The following is a 19,048-nucleotide window of genomic DNA, read 5'->3' as shown; positions in this document are numbered from 1 at the left end:
ACTCCACTCAGCTAATTCCCCCAGTAATCTGGTGGTATTCAGTCAGAATGTAAAGGGAAGTGAATGAAGATTGTTCAACAATCATCCTTGTTTGGCCCACCCCTCAAAAAAAAAAATCCCTAAAATGTGTAGCACCCTCCAAACCGTACTGCGACTTATGTCAAATGCAGTGGGGTACAAGTGAGGCTGTGAGTTCACCTGATTGAAACAGCAGCAGTACAAGGTAAGATTGACATAAACATCAGTCATTACAACCCTAACATCCCAATATGTGCCTAAACTCTATGGAAACCCTTGACTTTTGCTCAACATCAGCATTGTTTGACACTAAGCTACAATTAACTCACATGGATGTCAAGCTTATGCATTAGCCACCATTACTGAGCATTGCCAGTTGACTGGGGCCTGATTTGAGCTCCTGAGCTTTCCTGTGGACATCAAGCCTCATCCTGAATAAAGTCTGCATGAAGTTCACTTCTTGGCCTGTGCCGTGGTCATGCAGAACTGAGCAGGTGGGGTTGCAATGAGGCCATGGACAGTTATCAATCAGATGGAAGGGACAACTTCTCATGGGGATCTTTGGGGCTTTATTGCTGTCTTGAAGGCTCTTCTCCCAGCACTGCAAGGCTCTGGCCAAAGAAATGCCCTTCACTTGAAATTCCGGCCAGTAGCTACAATATAAGAAGAGGAGGAAGATGATTACCAAAAAGTGATTAAATTGACAAATAACCCATAGAGATGGGGCTAGCTCAAGAGAGACTTCTTGTTCTGATTTTCCTTCACAGATTATTATTAAATAATTCATATCAGGGCTGGCTCTGCCTTTTTTGCCACCCCAAGCAAAAAAAAACCAAAACAAACAAACAAAAAAAACCACACACACCACACACACACCTGCGGCATGGCCGGAGCCAGGATGCAGGGGGACTCCCTGCGCTGCAGACGTGCCCCGGCTAGCGAGGGGGAGGGAGCAGGGGGAGAGATAGAGAAGGGTGGCAGCCAGGGCTTCAGCGGGGCGCTCGCCACGCTGCCCCGATCGCCGTGCCGCCTGCCGGGAGGGCTCCACGCCGCTCCAGTCAGCGGGGAGGGAAGGACACGGGCTGCCCTGACGGGCTTGCTACAGACCTGGCACCGGCTGGGGCAGATGGAGCGCGCAGCCCACTCCCAGCAGGGCGCTCCCCTCCTCCGCGCCGCCGCCCCCTACAGGGCAGCCGGATCAGCAAACAAAAAACAAGCAGCAGCCGTGCCGCCCTAGAATTGGGAATGCCGCCCCGTAGAATCTGCCGCCCCAAGCACGAGCTTGCTCGGCTGGTGCCTGGAACCAGCCCTGATTCATATTATTAGGAATATTAACTTGGGGCCCAATCCTGCAACCACAATTGGGCACAGCACTTAATACTTGAGTAGTCCCATTGTAGTATTTGGACTATAAGGGCCATAAGCACTAGCCGAGCTATAAGAATTTGCAGGATTGTAATGCATCAGCACTAATTTGTTTCATTTTGCTGAACAGCTGCAGAAATCTACCTAAGCAATGAGATTCCTGCAGGCAGCACATAAAGGGGCAGCAGGCTGAGGGGAGCGCTGAAGATATGTGTAGCCAGACAATATTTGTTAGAGTCACGCCGAGAACTAACAACATGACCTAATACTCGAAAGATGAACAGACATTTAATCCCCTTAGGTGACATCTTGTAGGGTAAGGAAATGAAGAAAGCATCTTTGCTCACCTTTTTGTAATCAGCATGTGAGACAGACATGCAGGGGCAAACACAGCTCTATGAGAAAGGGAAACACAGACAAGTGACACAAAATACCCTCTGCACATCCTAGTGAAAACATCCTTTCCTGTATTTACATAGGACTTTAAAGGGACCAGCCCACTGCCACTGACTTCTGTGAACAGGATTGTGACACCCTTGCTCACAGAGGGCTAGGTTCTCATCTGGCATAAATTGTCAGAGCTCTGTGAAACTAGGACTACATAAGAACAGCCATACTGGGTCAGACCAAAAGTCCATCTAGCCCAGTATCCTGTCTTCTGACAGTGGCCAATGCCAGGTGCCCCAGAGGGAGTGAACCTAACAGGTAATGATCAAGTGATCCATCCCCCATCGCTCATTCCCAGCTTCTGGCAAACAGAGGCTAGGGACACCATCCCAGCCCATCCTGGCTAATAGCCATTGATGGACCTATCCTCCATGAACTTATCTAATTCTTTTTTGAACCCTGAACTATTTACACTAGCTGAGGATCTGCCCCTTTGAGAAGTACCTTTTCAAGTCTTGTCTACACAGTGGGGTAATGTGCTCCAGGGGTGTGTGATTTCTAAAGCACATTAACATGTTGCGCATGAATTGGTCCATGTAGACCCTGCTGGTGTGCACTAAAGGTTCCTGTAGACGTGCCCTTCGTTGCTCACAGTACAAATTCGCTGGAGACCACTCTTTCACACACCAGTGCCCTTTTATTTCCATCTTTGCCCACCACCACCTATATACAGTTCAGTGTCAGCAGGGCCGGCTTTAGCAGGTGTGGGGCCCCACGCCAGGACACGAATTGTCTCGCGGCCCCCCCGCCCCGACTCCGCCCCCGCCTTGCCCCATTGAATCCCTCCCCAAATCCCCGCCCTGGCCCCGCATCTTCCCCAAGCACGCTGCATTCCTCCTCCTCACCCCTCCCTCCAAGGCTTGCGCTGATCAGCTATATGGCGGTGCAAGCACTGGAGGGAGGGGGGAGAAGCAGGACATGGCTTTTTTTTTTTTTTTCCCTCCTCGCTCCGCCGGCAGCCACGGACGTTGTGGGGCCCTCTTAGGCGCGGGGCCCCATTCCGGGGAATCGGCCGAATCAGCTTAAAGCCGGCCCTGAGTATCAGTCAGGTAGCCCCTTAGGGAACGGCTTGCTCTTACCGCTAGCTGGGAGCAACAGGTCCTCACTTTCCTGTTCCTCTGCTCCTACTTCCTTTCTGCTAGCTTTATAGGCCTTCCCCCATCAAGCTCACAGGTGTCTCTCTTTTAGGGCTTTAAATCAGCCACAGCCTGTCAGCTCCAATCACTTCCCCTTACTGGGAGCTGAGCTAACAGGGGCTGAGTCAGTGCCCTTTGGCCAGCACCCTGTTTCTCACACACACACGCACACGCCTTCGGCCTCTTGGCCCTTCCACCGCTCCCCTGAGGGAGGGTTCTCCGGGGAAGCCTCCCTACTCCGGGTGGGGCTCTCCCCAGCCACTACCTCAGATCTCTCCATCCCCCTCCCACAGAAGGAGCACATATCAGGGAGGGGTGGGCCCTCCATCTCTGCCTCTGCTCACAGGTCATCACACCAATCGCAGTGCAGCAGGCCCCCTATCCCCAGCTCCCCCTGCATGTCTGGCCAGGGTTCAGGGGTTATTTCGGCTTCTGGGGGGGGACCCCCCGACTCAGTTTCCCCCAGCTCTCCTTGCGGCTCAGGGCCCTCCTGCCCCACTGATGGGGGGGTCAGCGTTCATCCCACCTCGGGGCGGGACCTTCCGCGCCTCAGTTTCCCCCGTTCGTCCCAGTACATCTGGGGCTTCTTCCGCAGAGAGTGGGATCAGGGGTGTTCCCCCGTGCCCCTTCCTTCCCCGGAGGGTCCAAACCGACCAGCTCCCCCATATATATTTCCTGCAGGTCTCCCCGCTCTGGGCTTTGCTGTCTAGGAGTTCTCTCTTCATTCCCAGGACTAGGGTCATCCTCCGGCCCTGGGGCTCTCATTCTCCAGGGATCCAACCCCCCGTCTCGGGGTACCCCATTGTTTCGTGCCCAGTAGTGGGGCCCAGTCCCGGCCTAACACTACCGGACATGGTAGTTTCTCCAGGACCCCTACCCATTTCCACCTCAAGCAACCCTTTGCTTCTAGGGGTACCTGGGCTACCGGGCAGGACTTCCTGTCCCCATGTATGCATCCGAGGGCCATCGTTGCCCCCGGAATAAGCCAATATGGCTTGACCAGTGCCTTTCGCGCCAGCATGCAGTTTGAGGCAGTGTCGACCACAGCCGTTTGGAGTCTCCATCCCACCTTCACAGGCACCGTGGACACCCCCAGCCCCCGCTTCCGTCCCGCCTGTTCAGTCCAAGCACAAAAGTCCGCCCAGCCACATTCCATGTCCGGGCAGTCTTGTTTAACGTGCCCCGGCTTCCCACACCGCCGGCACGTTAGGCGGGCGGGCCTCTCGGGTGCTCTTCAGGGCTCCCCTTTTTTCTCCTTGCCTCTCCCGGGGAAGGAGTCCATGGGCTTCCGCCCCAGTTCTCTGTCTTTCCATTGCCAGTCCTCCCCCCGGGGTCCCTCAGCCTCTATATACTCCTCGGTTACCCAGACCACCTCTTCGACGGTGCCTGGCTGGTGTCTCCTCACCCAGGTGCGCACTGTCTCCGGGAGGCTTTGCAGGAACTGCTCCAGTATCAGGGAGTCCATTATCTCCTCCAGGGTATGCGTGTCAGGCCTCAACCAGCGAGTGGCCCAGTCCCTTAACCTCTGGGTGAATGCCCGTGGTTGCACAGCAGACGTCCACCGGGCCGACCGGAGCTTCTGTCTGACAAGCCTACCCTGTCCAAAATGGCTGCTCTCACGGCCTCAGTTCTGGGCAGCTTCCTCCCACAAAGCCATATAGGCCGCTTGCGCCTCGCCAGTCAAATAAGGGGCTAGTCGGAGGGCCCAGGTTGCCCTCTCCCGTCCGGCCCCCGCAGCTATCCTCTCGAAAGTTCCCAGGAAGGCGTCTGGGTCATCCATCGGGCTCATTTTACAGAGTCCCCAGCCCAGCCGGCGGGCGCCGTCCCCTGCCCCAGGACTCACCAGCCGTTGCAGGAGCTGCCCGTGGACATTGCTTTGCTCCCGGATGAAGTCCTGCAGGCTATTCTGTTGCTCAGCCTGCCAGACCAAAGCAGCCTGTCTTTCTGCTTGGTGGGCCTCCTGGAAAGTCTGCAGGGCTTGCTGGGTCTGTTTCTGTTGCTCTACGAGCCATTTCAGGGTCTCCTCCGTTGCCGGGCCACCAACCATGCTCATTGGCTTCCGATCCCGGACAAGCCCCCACATGTAGACGTGCCCTTCGTTGCTCACGGTACAAATTCGCTGGAGACCACTCTTTCACACACCAGTGCCCTTTTATTTCCATCTTTGCCCACCACCAGCTATATACAGTTCAGTATCAGTCAGGTGGCCCCTTAGGGAACAGCTTGCTCTTACCGCTAGCTGGGGGCAACAGGCCCTCGCGCCTCACTTTCCTGTTCCTCCGCTCCTACTTCCTTCCTGCTAGCTTTATAGACCTTCCCCCATCAAGCTCACAGGTGTCTCTCTTTTAGGGCTTTAATCAGCCACAGCCTGTCAGCTCCAATCACTTCCCCTTACTGGGAGCTGAGCTAGCAGGCTCTGAGCTAACGGGCTGAGTCAGTGCCTTTTGGCCAGCACCCTGTTACAGTTCCCTAGTGCACTTTAGCATAATGCTGTCTAAACAGCACTATGTTAAAGTGCACCAGAAGATCTATAGATCAATTAATGGACAACACATCAGTGCACTTTTGAAACCACACCCCCATATAATGCATTACCCCATCATGTAGACAAGCCTTATCACAAGTAGTCCAGTGGTTGTCAGGTACTATCCAGTTGTATCACAATCACACGCAAGCCCAGATTTTTAGAAAAACACATAAAATAAGATTCCAATGGAATGCTAATAGTTGATGCCCAGATTAGCTCATCTAACAAGTGTTACATTTCTGCAGGCTCAGTAATTAGCAGGAGTGTATTAGATGGTGAGCATATGTAACCTCATTTTATTTTATAAGACCAAATTCTGTCTTCAGTTGGCCCTCTATGATGGTTAACCTTTGGTATTTTATTCAACACAAAGTAGTGTAATACTGATGGGACAACACGTAATGAGTTCCTAAGTTCTCGCCCAAGGTTTTGTAGGTAGTTCCATTGATTTTCTGTTAGGAACTGACTTCCAAGATGGATATTTTCTAATTTCAGCTGTTCCTCATCGAACAGCCACTGAACCACAAAAACTGGAGCTGCAAAAGAAAGAAAGAAAGAAAGAAAGAAAGAAAGATAGAAAGGGGGGGAGGGGTAGCTCAGTGGTTTGAGCATTGGCCTGCTAAACTCAGGGTTGTGAGTTCAATCCTTGAGGGGGGGCCATTGAGGGATCTGGGGCAAAATCAGTACTTGGTCCTGCTAGTGAAGGCAGGGGGCTGGACTCAATGACCTTTCAAGGTCCCTTCCAGTTCTAGGAGATAGGATATCTCATTTAATATTATTATTATTATTATTAAAGGCACCCTAGAAAGTTGTAGATTAAGACAGTATTTGACATTAGCATACAGGGCCAGATCCTGCAGCTCCAAAAAAACCCAGCAGCTAGAGGCTAATGCTGATTACACTAGTGCCCATGAGCCCACTCATAGACCAGAATCTCATTGTTCTAGGCACTGTACAAACCCAGAACAAAAATATGGTCCCAGCCCCAAAGAGCTTCAGAAATGCTCCACTCCCAATATGCACACTGGGAGCCGCTGGATGCTGAGCACCGCTGAAAATCCTGCCCCAATTAATGTCAGTGCAGGATCAGAGCCAAACGCTGAGAGAAGATGAACTTACATTTCAAGGATGAATACAATCTATCTCCAAGGAAGCACTGCCACTCGTTAACTCTCCATTTTTCTGTAAGGATTCCATTCCACATCCTAAAAAGCCATGACCAGAAAACATGAGTGGGAAAGAAAGAGGTGTTACCTTAAACTAATATGTAAATATATATATATATAAAAATAAAAGCTACATGTCTTGTCCCAAATAAAACCAATTGTTTGTGTGAGAAGAACACAATACATCCAGCATAAGGAATTCATGGCATATTGTTCAGCCCAAGGGAAGCTCTCTTCTTCTGAACATAGCAATCCCTGTTTTCTTCCTAAAGGTGTTGTGATGGCGAGTAAAGCTGGGTAACTTTCAGTTCATGATAATGATCAGCTAGTCTATAAGACCTTCACAGAGAGGTACATTTGCAGCAGGTTATTTTCCCTTTTGGGGTTGCAAGATGCAGCTGCAAGATTTACATGCACAGTTGAATTCCAGATGCCAGTCCAAGGGCTTGTGCCCCTCGCTACCTGACCGGAGGTGCAGATCAGGTAGCCAGAGGTGCAAGAACTCATATTTGAATCATTTTATGGGCACAAATTTTGCAGGCATAGCAAAAAACACCCTAAGGTTACAACCCACAGGCTCAAGTACCTGAGTCCTTTCTTGATTGCACCCACTGGGGCACAAGAGGCAGCATCTGAACAGTCAGATTGTCTTGGATGTTTCATGTCCAGGAACCAGCCAGAGTCAACAAGTCCTCTGACCTGGACTGCCTCAGCTTCCAGCTCCTCCAGAAGGGCTGCCACCCTCTCCAGGTTCAGTAGCACACCAGTCCCACCAGCACTGAAAAGAAGAAAGACATCAGTTATCTGGGTCCCCAGATGGAGCCCTGCTTGTGCTTAAGGCACTCTTTCGGCGGCAAATACAGGAAATGGAAGCAGTGCATTGTAGTCACTTTAAAGCCCACTATCATTGTAATCCCACCTCCTGCTCACTGTTCCCACCAGAGATGGAGTTGGAACAAAGGGCTTTTGGACAGAAATATTTGAAGTTAACTGGAAAGCTAAGGGAGGTGCAGGCATTGCCTCCTTTATTCCCTCTGCTTTTATTTAGTTATTTTTGCTAAAACTGTATAGCGCTCAATAGACAGCCCTGGACATCAACACCCTTTGCTTCTCTGCAGAACTGATGCTGCCTAGGTAGCAGTGGCTCCAGCTTCCCCACATTGCCTTGTCAATGTGCTACAGACTTGGGCAAAAAGGACTATCTAAGGCTTCGTGCCCATTCACTCCATGGCCTCTCTGCAGAGACCAAGAACAGTCAGTGCCCACTGTGATGGGGTTCTAATGGCCTGAATGTGGCCTGACTCCCATTGATTTCAACAATCAGGCCCCTGGCTGGTCCAGTTTCAAGTGCCACAGCTTTTCAGTCTTTCCATCGACTTCAGTGGACTTTGGAGCAGGCCCCGAGAGCACTAACTCATTTCAATGGGGCCACTCAACACATCCCTTACACTGCAGTATGGAGCCAGTGCAGTACTCCAGAACCCGACTGCTGTTGTAAGCTGTAGTGGTTTGGAGCAATACTGTGTAATCTGTTGTCATTTTTATATGAGAAATAAGTAAAAGAAACCTTCCTCGATAGTTTCAGCTGAGGCCATGTTTGCAATGGTAGCGTGCTCAGAAAGATAGTGTTGTCCAGTGGGCAGGGCGCTGGTCCATGACTCTGGAGACTACGTTCTATTCCCACCTCTACCACTGATCTGCTGTGTGACCTCGGGCAAGTCACTTCAACTCTTTGTACCTCTGTTTCCTGTCTGTCTGGTCTATTTAGATTGTAAGCTCTTGTTTCTTACCATGTGTTTGTTCAGTGCCTAGCACAAAGGGGCCCTGATCTTGGTTAGGGCCTCTGGGTACCACTGAAGCACAAGCAGTTAATGACACCACTTAGAAGGGTTTTGAGAACTTCTCACTTTGGCACTCTCACAGCTCTAGGCCCATCCTTACCTTTCCCCAGCAAGCAGGACCACTTTAGCTTGCTTAATTCCCTTAGGAACCAGGTCTTTAATCACCTCCTGGATAATTAGCGATCCCATGAAGGCATAGTCTGCTAGAAGAAAAGTCAGAGTTAACACTGTGTCAAAGGATCTGCTAGAAGCGGGGAGCGGCATAAAGATGGCTGCCTACCTTGCCGTGACTTGGGCAAAGTTCCACTCCAGATATCACTCGAGCAGTAAGGCACAAACCTAGGCAGAGGTAGCAAAGGAAAGGCACACAGTTATGGTCATCAGAAAGTCCCTGAATAGACCGGAGAAACTCCTACTCCTTTCCCACCACATCACCTCCTCAGCATTGGGATTATCTTGGACAGAGGTTCCCAGCATGCAGTTACAAACAAGTGTGAGGGAGTCGCTACCACCTTTCCTTTCCCATGCTGCTAAATGAGAGGGGGGTCTTGGCTAGATCTTAGCTAGATGGCAGGAGGCTCCCTGTATGGAAAAGGCTGAGAACCACTGATCCACGGCTTTGCCCCATGAGTGATGTGAGATTAGGTTACATGAAAGTGAGTCACTACATATCCCCACCCTCCAGCTGTGGCAGCTGAGTTCCAACTCTCCTTACTTTAGCACCTCGTAGTCCTTTCAAGAGGAGCCACACAGTTACCCATAGAGTACAGGAGGTGTCACTCGGTGTCATTTGTAATTAACAGTCAGAGCAGTAACTGGCCAGAAGGTGCTGTGAAATGTAAGTGGTAGTACAGCGCCTGGGAAGGTCCTTATACTGCATTGGCATTCCACCAGTGAGGGCTCTCCTCCATCTGGGAAGACAAAATGCCTGTCCCTAGAGTCACAGAAACACAACACAAAAGAGACATGTTGTACTGGACACAGTCTCAGAAAACCAGACCAAGAGCAGCAGCTTTTCCAGCTTCGAGAAGCAGGCACAATCCCTGTAAGGATCTCACAGTTTCCCCTCCTGTCTCACCTTCTTCCCAGACTGTCACCCACCCATGTCACCCTCTCCCTCTAGAATCACAGACGCATAGGGCTGGAAGGGACCTCAATAGGCCATCTAGTCATCCCCCTGTGCTGAGGCAGGACCAAGTATTCCTAGGCCATCCCTCCCATTCCACATTAAGTTCAGGCTCCATCACTCTTCTCAAAACTTCTGCCTATTCCTTATGCTTCTCTCCGGCATTTCTCCTGTCTGCTCCCTTTGGCTGCGCACTGACCGGAGCCAGGAAAGCACGGAAGCATGCGCATAATACCATCTTACTGTACCTCAACAGACCCACTCACAAGCTTAAAGTGAAGCCCGTGTTGAAGTGTTTTGCCATAGTGCTCAGCAGCTGGCAGGATCAAATCCTTTGTCTCCTTCTTCCACTCAGTTTTCAGCCTTCTTGTATGCCACCGCCCTGGTGCTTGGGACATGCCCATGCCTGACCTGCTGAAAACACACTCCCTCTCCTCCTTCAAATCCTGCCTAAAACCTAACTTCTCTCATGCAGGCTTCTTCAGAGGCCTCCCCACAAGGAAGATGCTTTACCTGATTCCAATGGAAATCTAGTCCTGATGTATCACAATTATAGGAGTTACATTCTGAAATCACGGCCAGGAACATAAAGCCTGGTTTTCCTCTCTGCTCAGAATCAGCATAAACCCAGAGTAATTCCACTCACTTCAGTGGAGTCATTCCAGACTTGCACCTGTTTAGCTGAGAGCAGAATCCATCCCCTTGTCTTTTCACAGAGCCGTGTGAAAGAAAGGAATAATACAGGGTTTCTCAAACAGGGGTCGCCGCTTGTGTAGGGAAAGCCCTGGCGGGCCGGTGTGAGCCCCGTCCGCAGGTCCGGCCGACCGTGGCTCCCACTGGCTGCGGATTGCTGCTGCAGGCCAATGGGGGCTGCTGGAAGCGGCGGCCAGTCAGCCCGCGCCACTTCCAGCAGCCCCTATTGGCCAGTGGGAGCCGCGATCGGCCGGACCTGCGGACGGGGCTCACACCTGCCCGCCAGGGGCTTTCCCTACACGAGCGGCGACCCCTGTTTGAGAAACCCTGGAATAATACAACAATTGCAGCAAGTACCTTTCTTTGTTTGAGGCCACTCAGATGAGCTCATTAAGCGACGGATATTTTTATATCTGGTATCACATGTTTGTTTATTATAACAGCACCAGCCACCTGAATGGGAGCAAGAAGTTTGTCTTAAAACCTTCATATCACATCTGATTGAATTAAAATTTATTGTTGACTATACCACTCAGTCAATGTCATCTTTGATTCTTGACTCTCTTTATTCTCATCTCACACTGGTGTAAATCAGAGGTAACTCCACTGAAATCACTGGAGTTACACTGATCGATGAATGTGCGTGCAGAATCAAGCCCGACTTGTCTTCACAATACCTTGCTTCATTACTGAATTGTCATTTCTTACTGTACCTTCTAAGAATATGATCCATCTCTTGCTCCCTTTGTGCTCCCTTAAGTAATACCTGCAAATGGTGGAGAAGGAAAGTAAACACAAATCAGATTATTTTTTCCCGTTACACTGTTTGTGAAAAGCAGGCGAGTTCTGACGTGATCATTACCCAGCTGTTGTCCCATCATTGCAGGTGACCAGGGGGTTCTTCAGAAAGAAAAGTTTCATGTCCTCAGGTGCCTTCTGAGCATGCCAAGGAGTGAGTGAGGCACTTTTGAGCTGTGATGCCAAGGCATCTTCCATAGGAGGAAGAACTCCCACAAAGACATCTTCCTCAGCAGCAGTGTGCTCCCGTTCCCCACTTGGGTTAGGGCCCTTTCGATTCTGGGCAGGAGTCTTCACGTGAGCTTTGGAATTACGTTTGCTTTGAGACACCGCTTCCCCCAGGAGCAACAAAGCCACCAACGCTCCTGGGATCTTCATAGTGACTGCCTCCTCCTGACTGAACAGGCAAAGAATAAACCCGTGGTATAATAAAAGGGCAACATGAAAATCTGAAGAAAGCGAGGTTTAAGAAAGACAGTGTCGAGAAGAATTAAACCAGCAAGGAATGGACCTAGCCATGTTCACAGGCATAGACACAGGCATGTTACTACACTATAGAGATGACACCACAAAGCTGAAATAGCATCAAATACCTTAAAGAATGCTGGTCAATTGCTGATCTTCAACTGAAGCATTATAACAAGTGCAATATCACAGGGAAGGTAAGTCTCTGATGGCCAAAGAATGAAGAGCGTGGTTGGAAGCCCAAGAGGAGTTGTTACCCAGCCAGAAATAATACTTGTGCTCAGATCACAGTCCCCAGTGAACTTTATATTGTCCTCATATGGAACATATTTCTTCCCTCTTTTTTCTTTTCTTTTCTTTGAACTACCACCAAGGTTGGGCAGATGACAGGGGCTGGAGAAACGAAACCACACCCCGGGCTGAATAAGTTTCAAGATTTCCTTGCAAGCACTTTGATCTTGAAAGTTACATACTTAAAATTTCTATAATTTGATCCCCATTTTGCTTGCTGCTTTTTGGAGGATGAGGGAGGGTACAATCTGATTATATAAGCTTTGGCAATTCTCCTCTGTGGGATGATTTTTAGTTGTTTCATGCATAAGAAGTGCTAGGGGCTACATTTGAACTTGGTAAAATCTTTCAATTCGCTGTCTCATCAAACAACCTCAGCACCAGCCTTTCAGCTTTTTCAGTAAATACTGTATCTTTCCCCTTGTTCATGTTTTTGTCAGATTTATAGAGTATTGGCATGGAAATCATTAAATAGTGCTCTTAAATATATTAGAGCTAGTTGAATTATTCATTATGAATAAATTATCTGATGAAGTTATTCCCCTTTTTTAAATGAATCAGTCATGAACCAATTCAGATTTCTGCAAATGTATTTGTTATTTGTAACTATTCATCAAATACTTTGGATGAACAACTTTGAACCAATGGGTTACTTGAGTACTGATCACCTTCAATATTTGCTAGTCATTTGTTAATTGGGCTGTGTGATTGGTCACCTCTGTGACATGGTATTGCTTCAGCTCCCTGATTGGATGATTGAAAGTTTTAAAACAGAATAATGAATTATAAATAACAAAAAATGATGGATAATTTTGTATGCATGTAAATACAGATGTTTGTATGAGGAACAGCCAACCCCCAAAAATTTGTATGAAAAAACCTATTAACAAATAATTCATAATAAAGGACAGGAACACGGTCGAACAGCCACTCATAATTTGAATGAAGGTTTGCTAACACAGGTTCTACTGAATTCAGTAGAGATACACCAGTGTAAAACTGGAGTGAGATCTGAATCAAGCCATTTGGTCACAGAACTAAGAGAAAAAGAATGTCAGAACATACCCTAACCTCTGTTTTATTTCATTTTGTAAAATACAGTCTATGTTCCTTGATCAGGTGGAAAGTCATCAAGACAGAAAAGAGCGTTCAGTGTCACAGACCCAACTGGTTATAAAAATCTACATCATAAGCTAAACTTCTAGTCCGGTATAAATATTTCTTCCTCCCTTCCATTTAGTGAATTGGAAAAAGAAAGGAAAACTCTGTGCTCTTACCCTTAGCTGAGATGGAAAAAAACTTATCCCCCATGGAGCACACAGGAAATAACCATCACTGACTGGAGAGGAGATGAACATTGTGAAAGAAAACACAGTCTATTTGAAACTAGCAGACATATTTTTCAGATAGTTACAGAGTGACTCATTGGTCCCTAAAGGGAATTATGAGTGCAGCTTGCTCCCCTCACCCATCCATGAAATGCAATGCAGGCCATCCACATCCATCAAAGGGACTTGCTGGTCCAGTGCTGAGATGCTCAGCTGGAGTGATCACATCATTAATTTCTCTAGGTTGCTTTTTCCTGAGGATCCTCTCTCAGGGAGTGATGTGTCAGATGCCATATGGAGATCGATGGGGTGAAATAGTTCATGAAATTTGACTATCTCCAGAGATGAGGGTTTTCATCTGCCCACTCTGCAGTTCGGGTGAGCGTACAGCCAGCCAATAGACAGCACCATGGGGAGCTTCAACTGCATTTTTAACAACAGCTCTTTTGGCTTCAGTGAAGCTACCCTCTTGCTTAAGTGATGTGACCTGGCAATTGGTCACCAAAAAAGCTAATGAGCCAAGAAGAGACTAAAAGGCTTCAGTGTCTGGAAAGGGGCAAATGTGCCTATTTCATCTATATCTCACCACTAAAGTCCAGCCCAGGTTTGTACCAACGGGGGGGACATTTCTACCTGATGGTTGTTTTGTGGCCTCAGAGAAATGAGTTGTGCTGGGGACGGGTCAGTGCAGGTCTTGTGAACAGGTGTGAACATTACAAAATCCTCCACCACAACTGGCACAGTTTGGCTGCCTTGCTGACATCCTCAGCAGAGAAACTAAGGACTCATTAGGTGTGATTACTTCACTACTCACAGGAGTGGTCCCCACAAGGGAAGTCTGAACACAAGGCCCCCCAAATCCGCTTCATGTAGCATCACTGATGAGCCAAAGCAATCTCCCCACTCACCTTGTTCCATAAACTTTATCCCTTTACCTTCAAGCATATCTATAGCCCCTCCTCTCCAAGGAGAGGTGTCTCTCTCATAGACAACTTCTGTTGAGTTCTGATGATCAGATTGATGCCAGGACAGAATATCTTACTTGGCTTCATGCCTGGACATCTCAAAATATGGCCCTTCATTCTCCCAATATGCTAATAAGTCAATGGAACAAGCACTCCGTCCATGAGTGCAGGTTTCTCTCCTGGCACAGCAGCCACTTTCCTGAGACTCACTGAGGTTCATAAGTGGAAGTAGTATGTTAAGGGCTGAACCCAACAGCAACAGGATGTGACCTGGGCTGCCCTGTAGATTTACAGCAAGGCTGGTTCTCAGAAATGAAAGGGTGCAGGAGATCCACAGACCCAAACCTGCCTGGCTGTATTTGCATTCTATGTACTTATGAAATGTCCTCCACCTACTGCTCCATTGTCCTTGATTCTGCTGGTTTTATAGTTTCTCATATATAGTATTTCCTTCCTGATCATAACACAAGCAGCATCACTGCATTCTGCATACTAAAACCCAGGGCTTTTTACACTGCATACACTGCAGCTGCACTTCATTAACATTAAGGAACAAGGGGCAAAGGGAGGTGAGAATCCACCCTAGATCTTCTGATTTTGGCAGCATGACATTTTTACAACTCTGGTAGCAGAATGTGAACCTAGGCCTTCTAACCAATCACCTCAGCCAAAGGCAGATGTCATTTCTCTTTTGTAGAAGAAATCACCATGGTTCATTTTCTTTGCATCAGCTTAAGGGTACGTCTACACTTACCGGAGGGTCCGGGGGCAGGCAACTGATGTTCTGGGATCGATTTATCGCGTCTGGTTTAGACGCGATAAATCGATCCCGGATTGATCCCGGAAGTGCTCGCCGTCGACGCCGGTACTCCAGCTCGGCGAGAGGAGTACGCGGCATCGACGGGGGAGCCTGCCTGCCGCGTCTGGACCCGCGGTAAGTTCGGACTAAGGTACTTCGAATTCAGCTACGTTATTAACGTAGCTGAATTTGCGTACCTTAGTCCGAAGTGGGGGCTTAGTGGGGACCAGGCCTAAGTGTCATTTTAAAAACAAAGTAAAACAATCTCAACAGAAAAGCTCAGTGGGATGAGAGAGGAAGCTATGGAACATATGCAAGGGGTTAGGCATGATGTCGCACACAGATAATGAGGGAGAAAAAGATCAATCCTTAATGCTAGTCATGAGTTTTCACGCCTGTTTCACGCGTCTCTTTGGCTTGGTCTACACTAAACCCCCAAATCGAACTAAGGTACGCAACTTCAGCTATGTGAATAACGTAGCTGAAGTTCGAAGTACCTTAGTTCGAACTTACCTCGGTCCACACGCGGCAGGCAGGCTCCCCCATCGACTCCGCGGTACTCCTCTCGTCTAGCTGGAGTACCGCAGTAGACGGCGAGCACTTACTGATTCGACTTATCGCGTCCAGACAAGACGCGATAAGTCGAACCCAGAACTTCGATTGCCAGCCGCCGAACTAGCGGCTGGGTGTAGACATACCCTTTGTGTCCATGCACTGATACCTGCAAAATGTATTGTTGATGAGATGGGCACTCTCAGCATGTGCTGTTTTTTTCATTTGTTTACACAATGGGGGCCTGATGCTAATTGGGGCATCTGGACAAATGATAATAATAAAGAATTAAACATTTGTCAAGTGCGCTCCTAATTCCCCCGGAGCCTGTGCATCCCAGGATCCCCTGGCTGCAGAACTGACCTCCTGGCTGGCTGCAGAATTGCTTGGCGAGTTTGTACCCTAACATGCATTTGGCTCACTAACTTTGGGATGAAAGGCTGGTCTAAATGCTGCCACTCCAGATAACCAAGCAAAGGCCCTCCCCCGGGGCACCATGGCAGCTGGCCTATGAAGACTCCATGAGCTTCCCAGGCTCTGCAGCTGTGATGTAGACGTCTTGCTCCGTCCCAGCAGTGCTGGGGATTACATGGTTGCGGCTTTTCTGGCATAGTCACAGACTCCACTGAACACAGGGATTTTGTGAGGAGCCTGATATCTGTGGGGGAATGACATTCAGTCAGCTGGGGGAGGCTTTTAAAAAGAGGCATAACCTGACTTAGTTGCTTTCATCCTGGGAAACAGCTTTGTCCTGGTCAGCCAAGGAGAAGCAGACAGCAGCAAGTGGCCCCCTGAGGCTAAAGATTTACCTGCTCCCAAACCCAGCAGTAAATGGAGAAGGAGAGAGGGCCTGCCTAGGTCCATTGACAAAGGGGTCCCCCGTCAACAACAGCCCCCCCCTGCAACCAGACGTTGAGGAAGGGGAAAGGTGCACATTCAAATTTGACCAAACCAGCCCAGTTCCATGCGTATTGGAGCTAACTGCAATAGCTCCTGTGAGCTTGCTGCAGGCACTCACCTGCACAGCAGGGGATACCACTGAGCCCTTTTTCTGGGTATGGCTCCAAGTGCTGCTGATGTCTTTGGAGATCACTGCCTTGAATCTTATTAAGCTCTTCACCCTAGGCAGGAGTGTTTGGAGAGGAGGTTTTTCAACAGCCACGATGCATTACTCCAGGCACTCTCTGCTCTAATGTGCTGTCAGATATTAACGTCTATAACGTCCCAAATACAAATGGATTTCAAAATATCGAAGTGTTTCAAAGATTGTCTCCTTAAATAGAGAACTCACACTAAAATCACAGCATTAGACAGAGAGAGAGACATGGTCACAAAAGGATCCGAATAAAGACTGACCAATAAAAAGGTCTCCTCACAATAAAGGTGGTAAGTCTAATTCACTATTTTCCCATGAGCCAACAAATGAAAGGTCATATACAGTAGTTCTTACATAGTCCTTACTCAGACAATCCTCAATGGAAATAATAAAATAATCAAAATAGCTAGCTCTTATATAGAGCTTTCTAGCTCTAGATCGCAAAGGAGTTCAGTATCATTAGCTCCATTTTACAGATGGGGAAACTGAGGTACAGGGAGAAATGACTTGCCCAAGGTCACCTAGCAATCTAGGGGCAGAGCTAGGCAGGGCCGGCTCCAGGCACCCGCCGAGCAAGCTGGTGCTTGGGGCGGCAGCTTGTAGGAGGCGGCATTCCGCCCAATCCTAGGGCGGCACGGCCGCTTTTTTGTTGTTGTTCCGCTCCGGCCGCCCTGTAGGGGGTGGCGGCATGGAGGACGGGAGCGCCCTGCAGCAAGCCCGGCAGAGCAGCCCGCGTCCTTCCCTCCCAGCCGACCGGAGCGGTGTGGAGCCCTCCCGGCAGGGGGCATTGTGGGAGGGGCCACGTGGCAGCGCCCCGCTGAAGCCCTGGCCGCCCCCCTTCTTTCTCTTCCCCCGCTCCCTCTCCCTCCCCCTCCCCCCGCTAGCTGGGGCACATCTGCAGGGCAGGGAGTCCCCCTGCACCCTGGCTCCGGCCGCGCCGCAGGGTTTTTTGTTTTTTTTTTTGCTTTGCTGTTCTGGCCGCCGCGTTTTTGTTTTTTGTTTTTTGCTTGGGGCGGCCGGAAAGCCAGAGCCGGCCCTGGAGCTAGGAATAGATTCCCTGTCTCCTGAATCCCCAGTCTAGTGCGCTCTCTCTCTCTTCTCCCTCCCCTCAGCGTGAAATCCACTCCTGCGCAGAGTGCCTGCATCGATCCTATGAACCACATAAGCCCTACAAATGTAAATCAAAGTCATGTCATATCCATCAGTATAATATTTGAACAGGTTCTGGGGAGTTTTCCATTGGAGGGGACCCTGTTTGTCTTCCATACAGACTCTCCTCTATAGATGGCTGTGTCCTGACAATGGGGCAGTCTGATCCACAGCCCCTCATCCTTTAGCAGGGGCTCAGGGCCACACTGGAGACGATCACATCTGAACAAATCATTTCTTGAAGCACACTCACCCTAAAGCATAAACTGTATGAGACGCTTCTGTAGGTCTTATAGCTCAATCAACTCTTGTGCCTCTACTTAGGCCAGTGATTGGACAGAAAAATAAAATGTTTAATTCCGCTCCAATGCTATGTTTGAAGGGCTGCCAACTACAAACTTCACACGAGAAACTGCTCTTGGATGATGTATATTGTGTTCTGTTTAGGCACTAGAAATCAACCCATTCACCTCATTTCTAGGTTTGATCTTCTAAAACCTGAAGATAGTAGTAGGCTAATCAATCAGTTTTCTTCTGTCTTTGTATTGTCTGCATGCAACATTCCCATTTGTCTTCCTAAAACTACTGATCTGTTGTTCAGCAGATACTTCACATATCTAAGGAATGAACAAACAGCTGTAAATCCATCATCTCATTTTGCAAATGCAGCCAGAACCCCTTGTTCACAAATGTTCATACAATACCTGAAATAAAGTCACATCATTGTTTCAGTGTTTAGCGTAACTGAGTGGTTTATCTTTGAGCTGTGCAAATTTGGAGCATAAAACGACCACACTCACTACCAAGTGCATAAAACATTAAAGAAAATGGTTCTACGTTCACTAAAATGAAGACAGGACTAATTATAATTACACTAACCATAAAAAGGGTTTGGTTAAAGTCATATATTTGGGCAATTCAACAATGCAAACTTTTAGTCCCTCTTGAACTTTAGAATCTGTCTAACATATGCAAGCAAACAACACAGCCATTGTAAGGTTTCATTAATAGTTATAAGTTTCTGGATTGTCTTTTGTCAAGTTATTTGAATGATTTACTGGTCCGTGAGCGTTGCTGGATCAGCCTTTTGTTCTGTTCCATCTAGTCTGTTAAAAATGCCATGCATTTGGACAAGGTCATTCCGTGCTCAGTCCTTTGCTCACGAGGGAATTCTTCACCCTTGGGGGATTATAAGTGGCTATTTTAAAATCCAAGGCACAGTTTTATTGACTTAGCTGGACTTTTACTTAGTTCTTGTTTGCTCTGAGTCTTGTTTCTGCATGTGT

The 19,048-nt window shown here is 48.6% G+C and overlaps 1 protein-coding gene across 1 annotated transcript; it reads right to left on the bottom strand.

Annotated features, from left to right (window-relative positions):
* Positions 1 to 367: 367 nt before the first annotated feature.
* On the bottom strand, positions 368 to 11,495 carry LOC135884478 (palmitoleoyl-protein carboxylesterase notum2-like). Its single transcript, XM_065411880.1, is given in 11 exon segments — positions 368 to 671; positions 1,731 to 1,778; positions 5,861 to 6,029; positions 6,613 to 6,698; positions 7,246 to 7,437; positions 8,601 to 8,703; positions 8,781 to 8,839; positions 9,353 to 9,434; positions 10,677 to 10,772; positions 11,033 to 11,085; positions 11,182 to 11,495. Coding segments are annotated over 11 exon segments (1,506 nt in total).
* Positions 11,496 to 19,048: the final 7,553 nt, after the last annotated feature.

The sequence above is a fragment of the Emys orbicularis genome, chromosome 10 (genome assembly GCF_028017835.1).
Source record: "Emys orbicularis isolate rEmyOrb1 chromosome 10, rEmyOrb1.hap1, whole genome shotgun sequence".
Taxonomy (NCBI): Eukaryota; Metazoa; Chordata; order Testudines; family Emydidae; genus Emys; species Emys orbicularis.
Note: the sequence above shows the minus strand (reverse complement) of the source record. Positions and strands in the feature narration are given on the sequence as shown.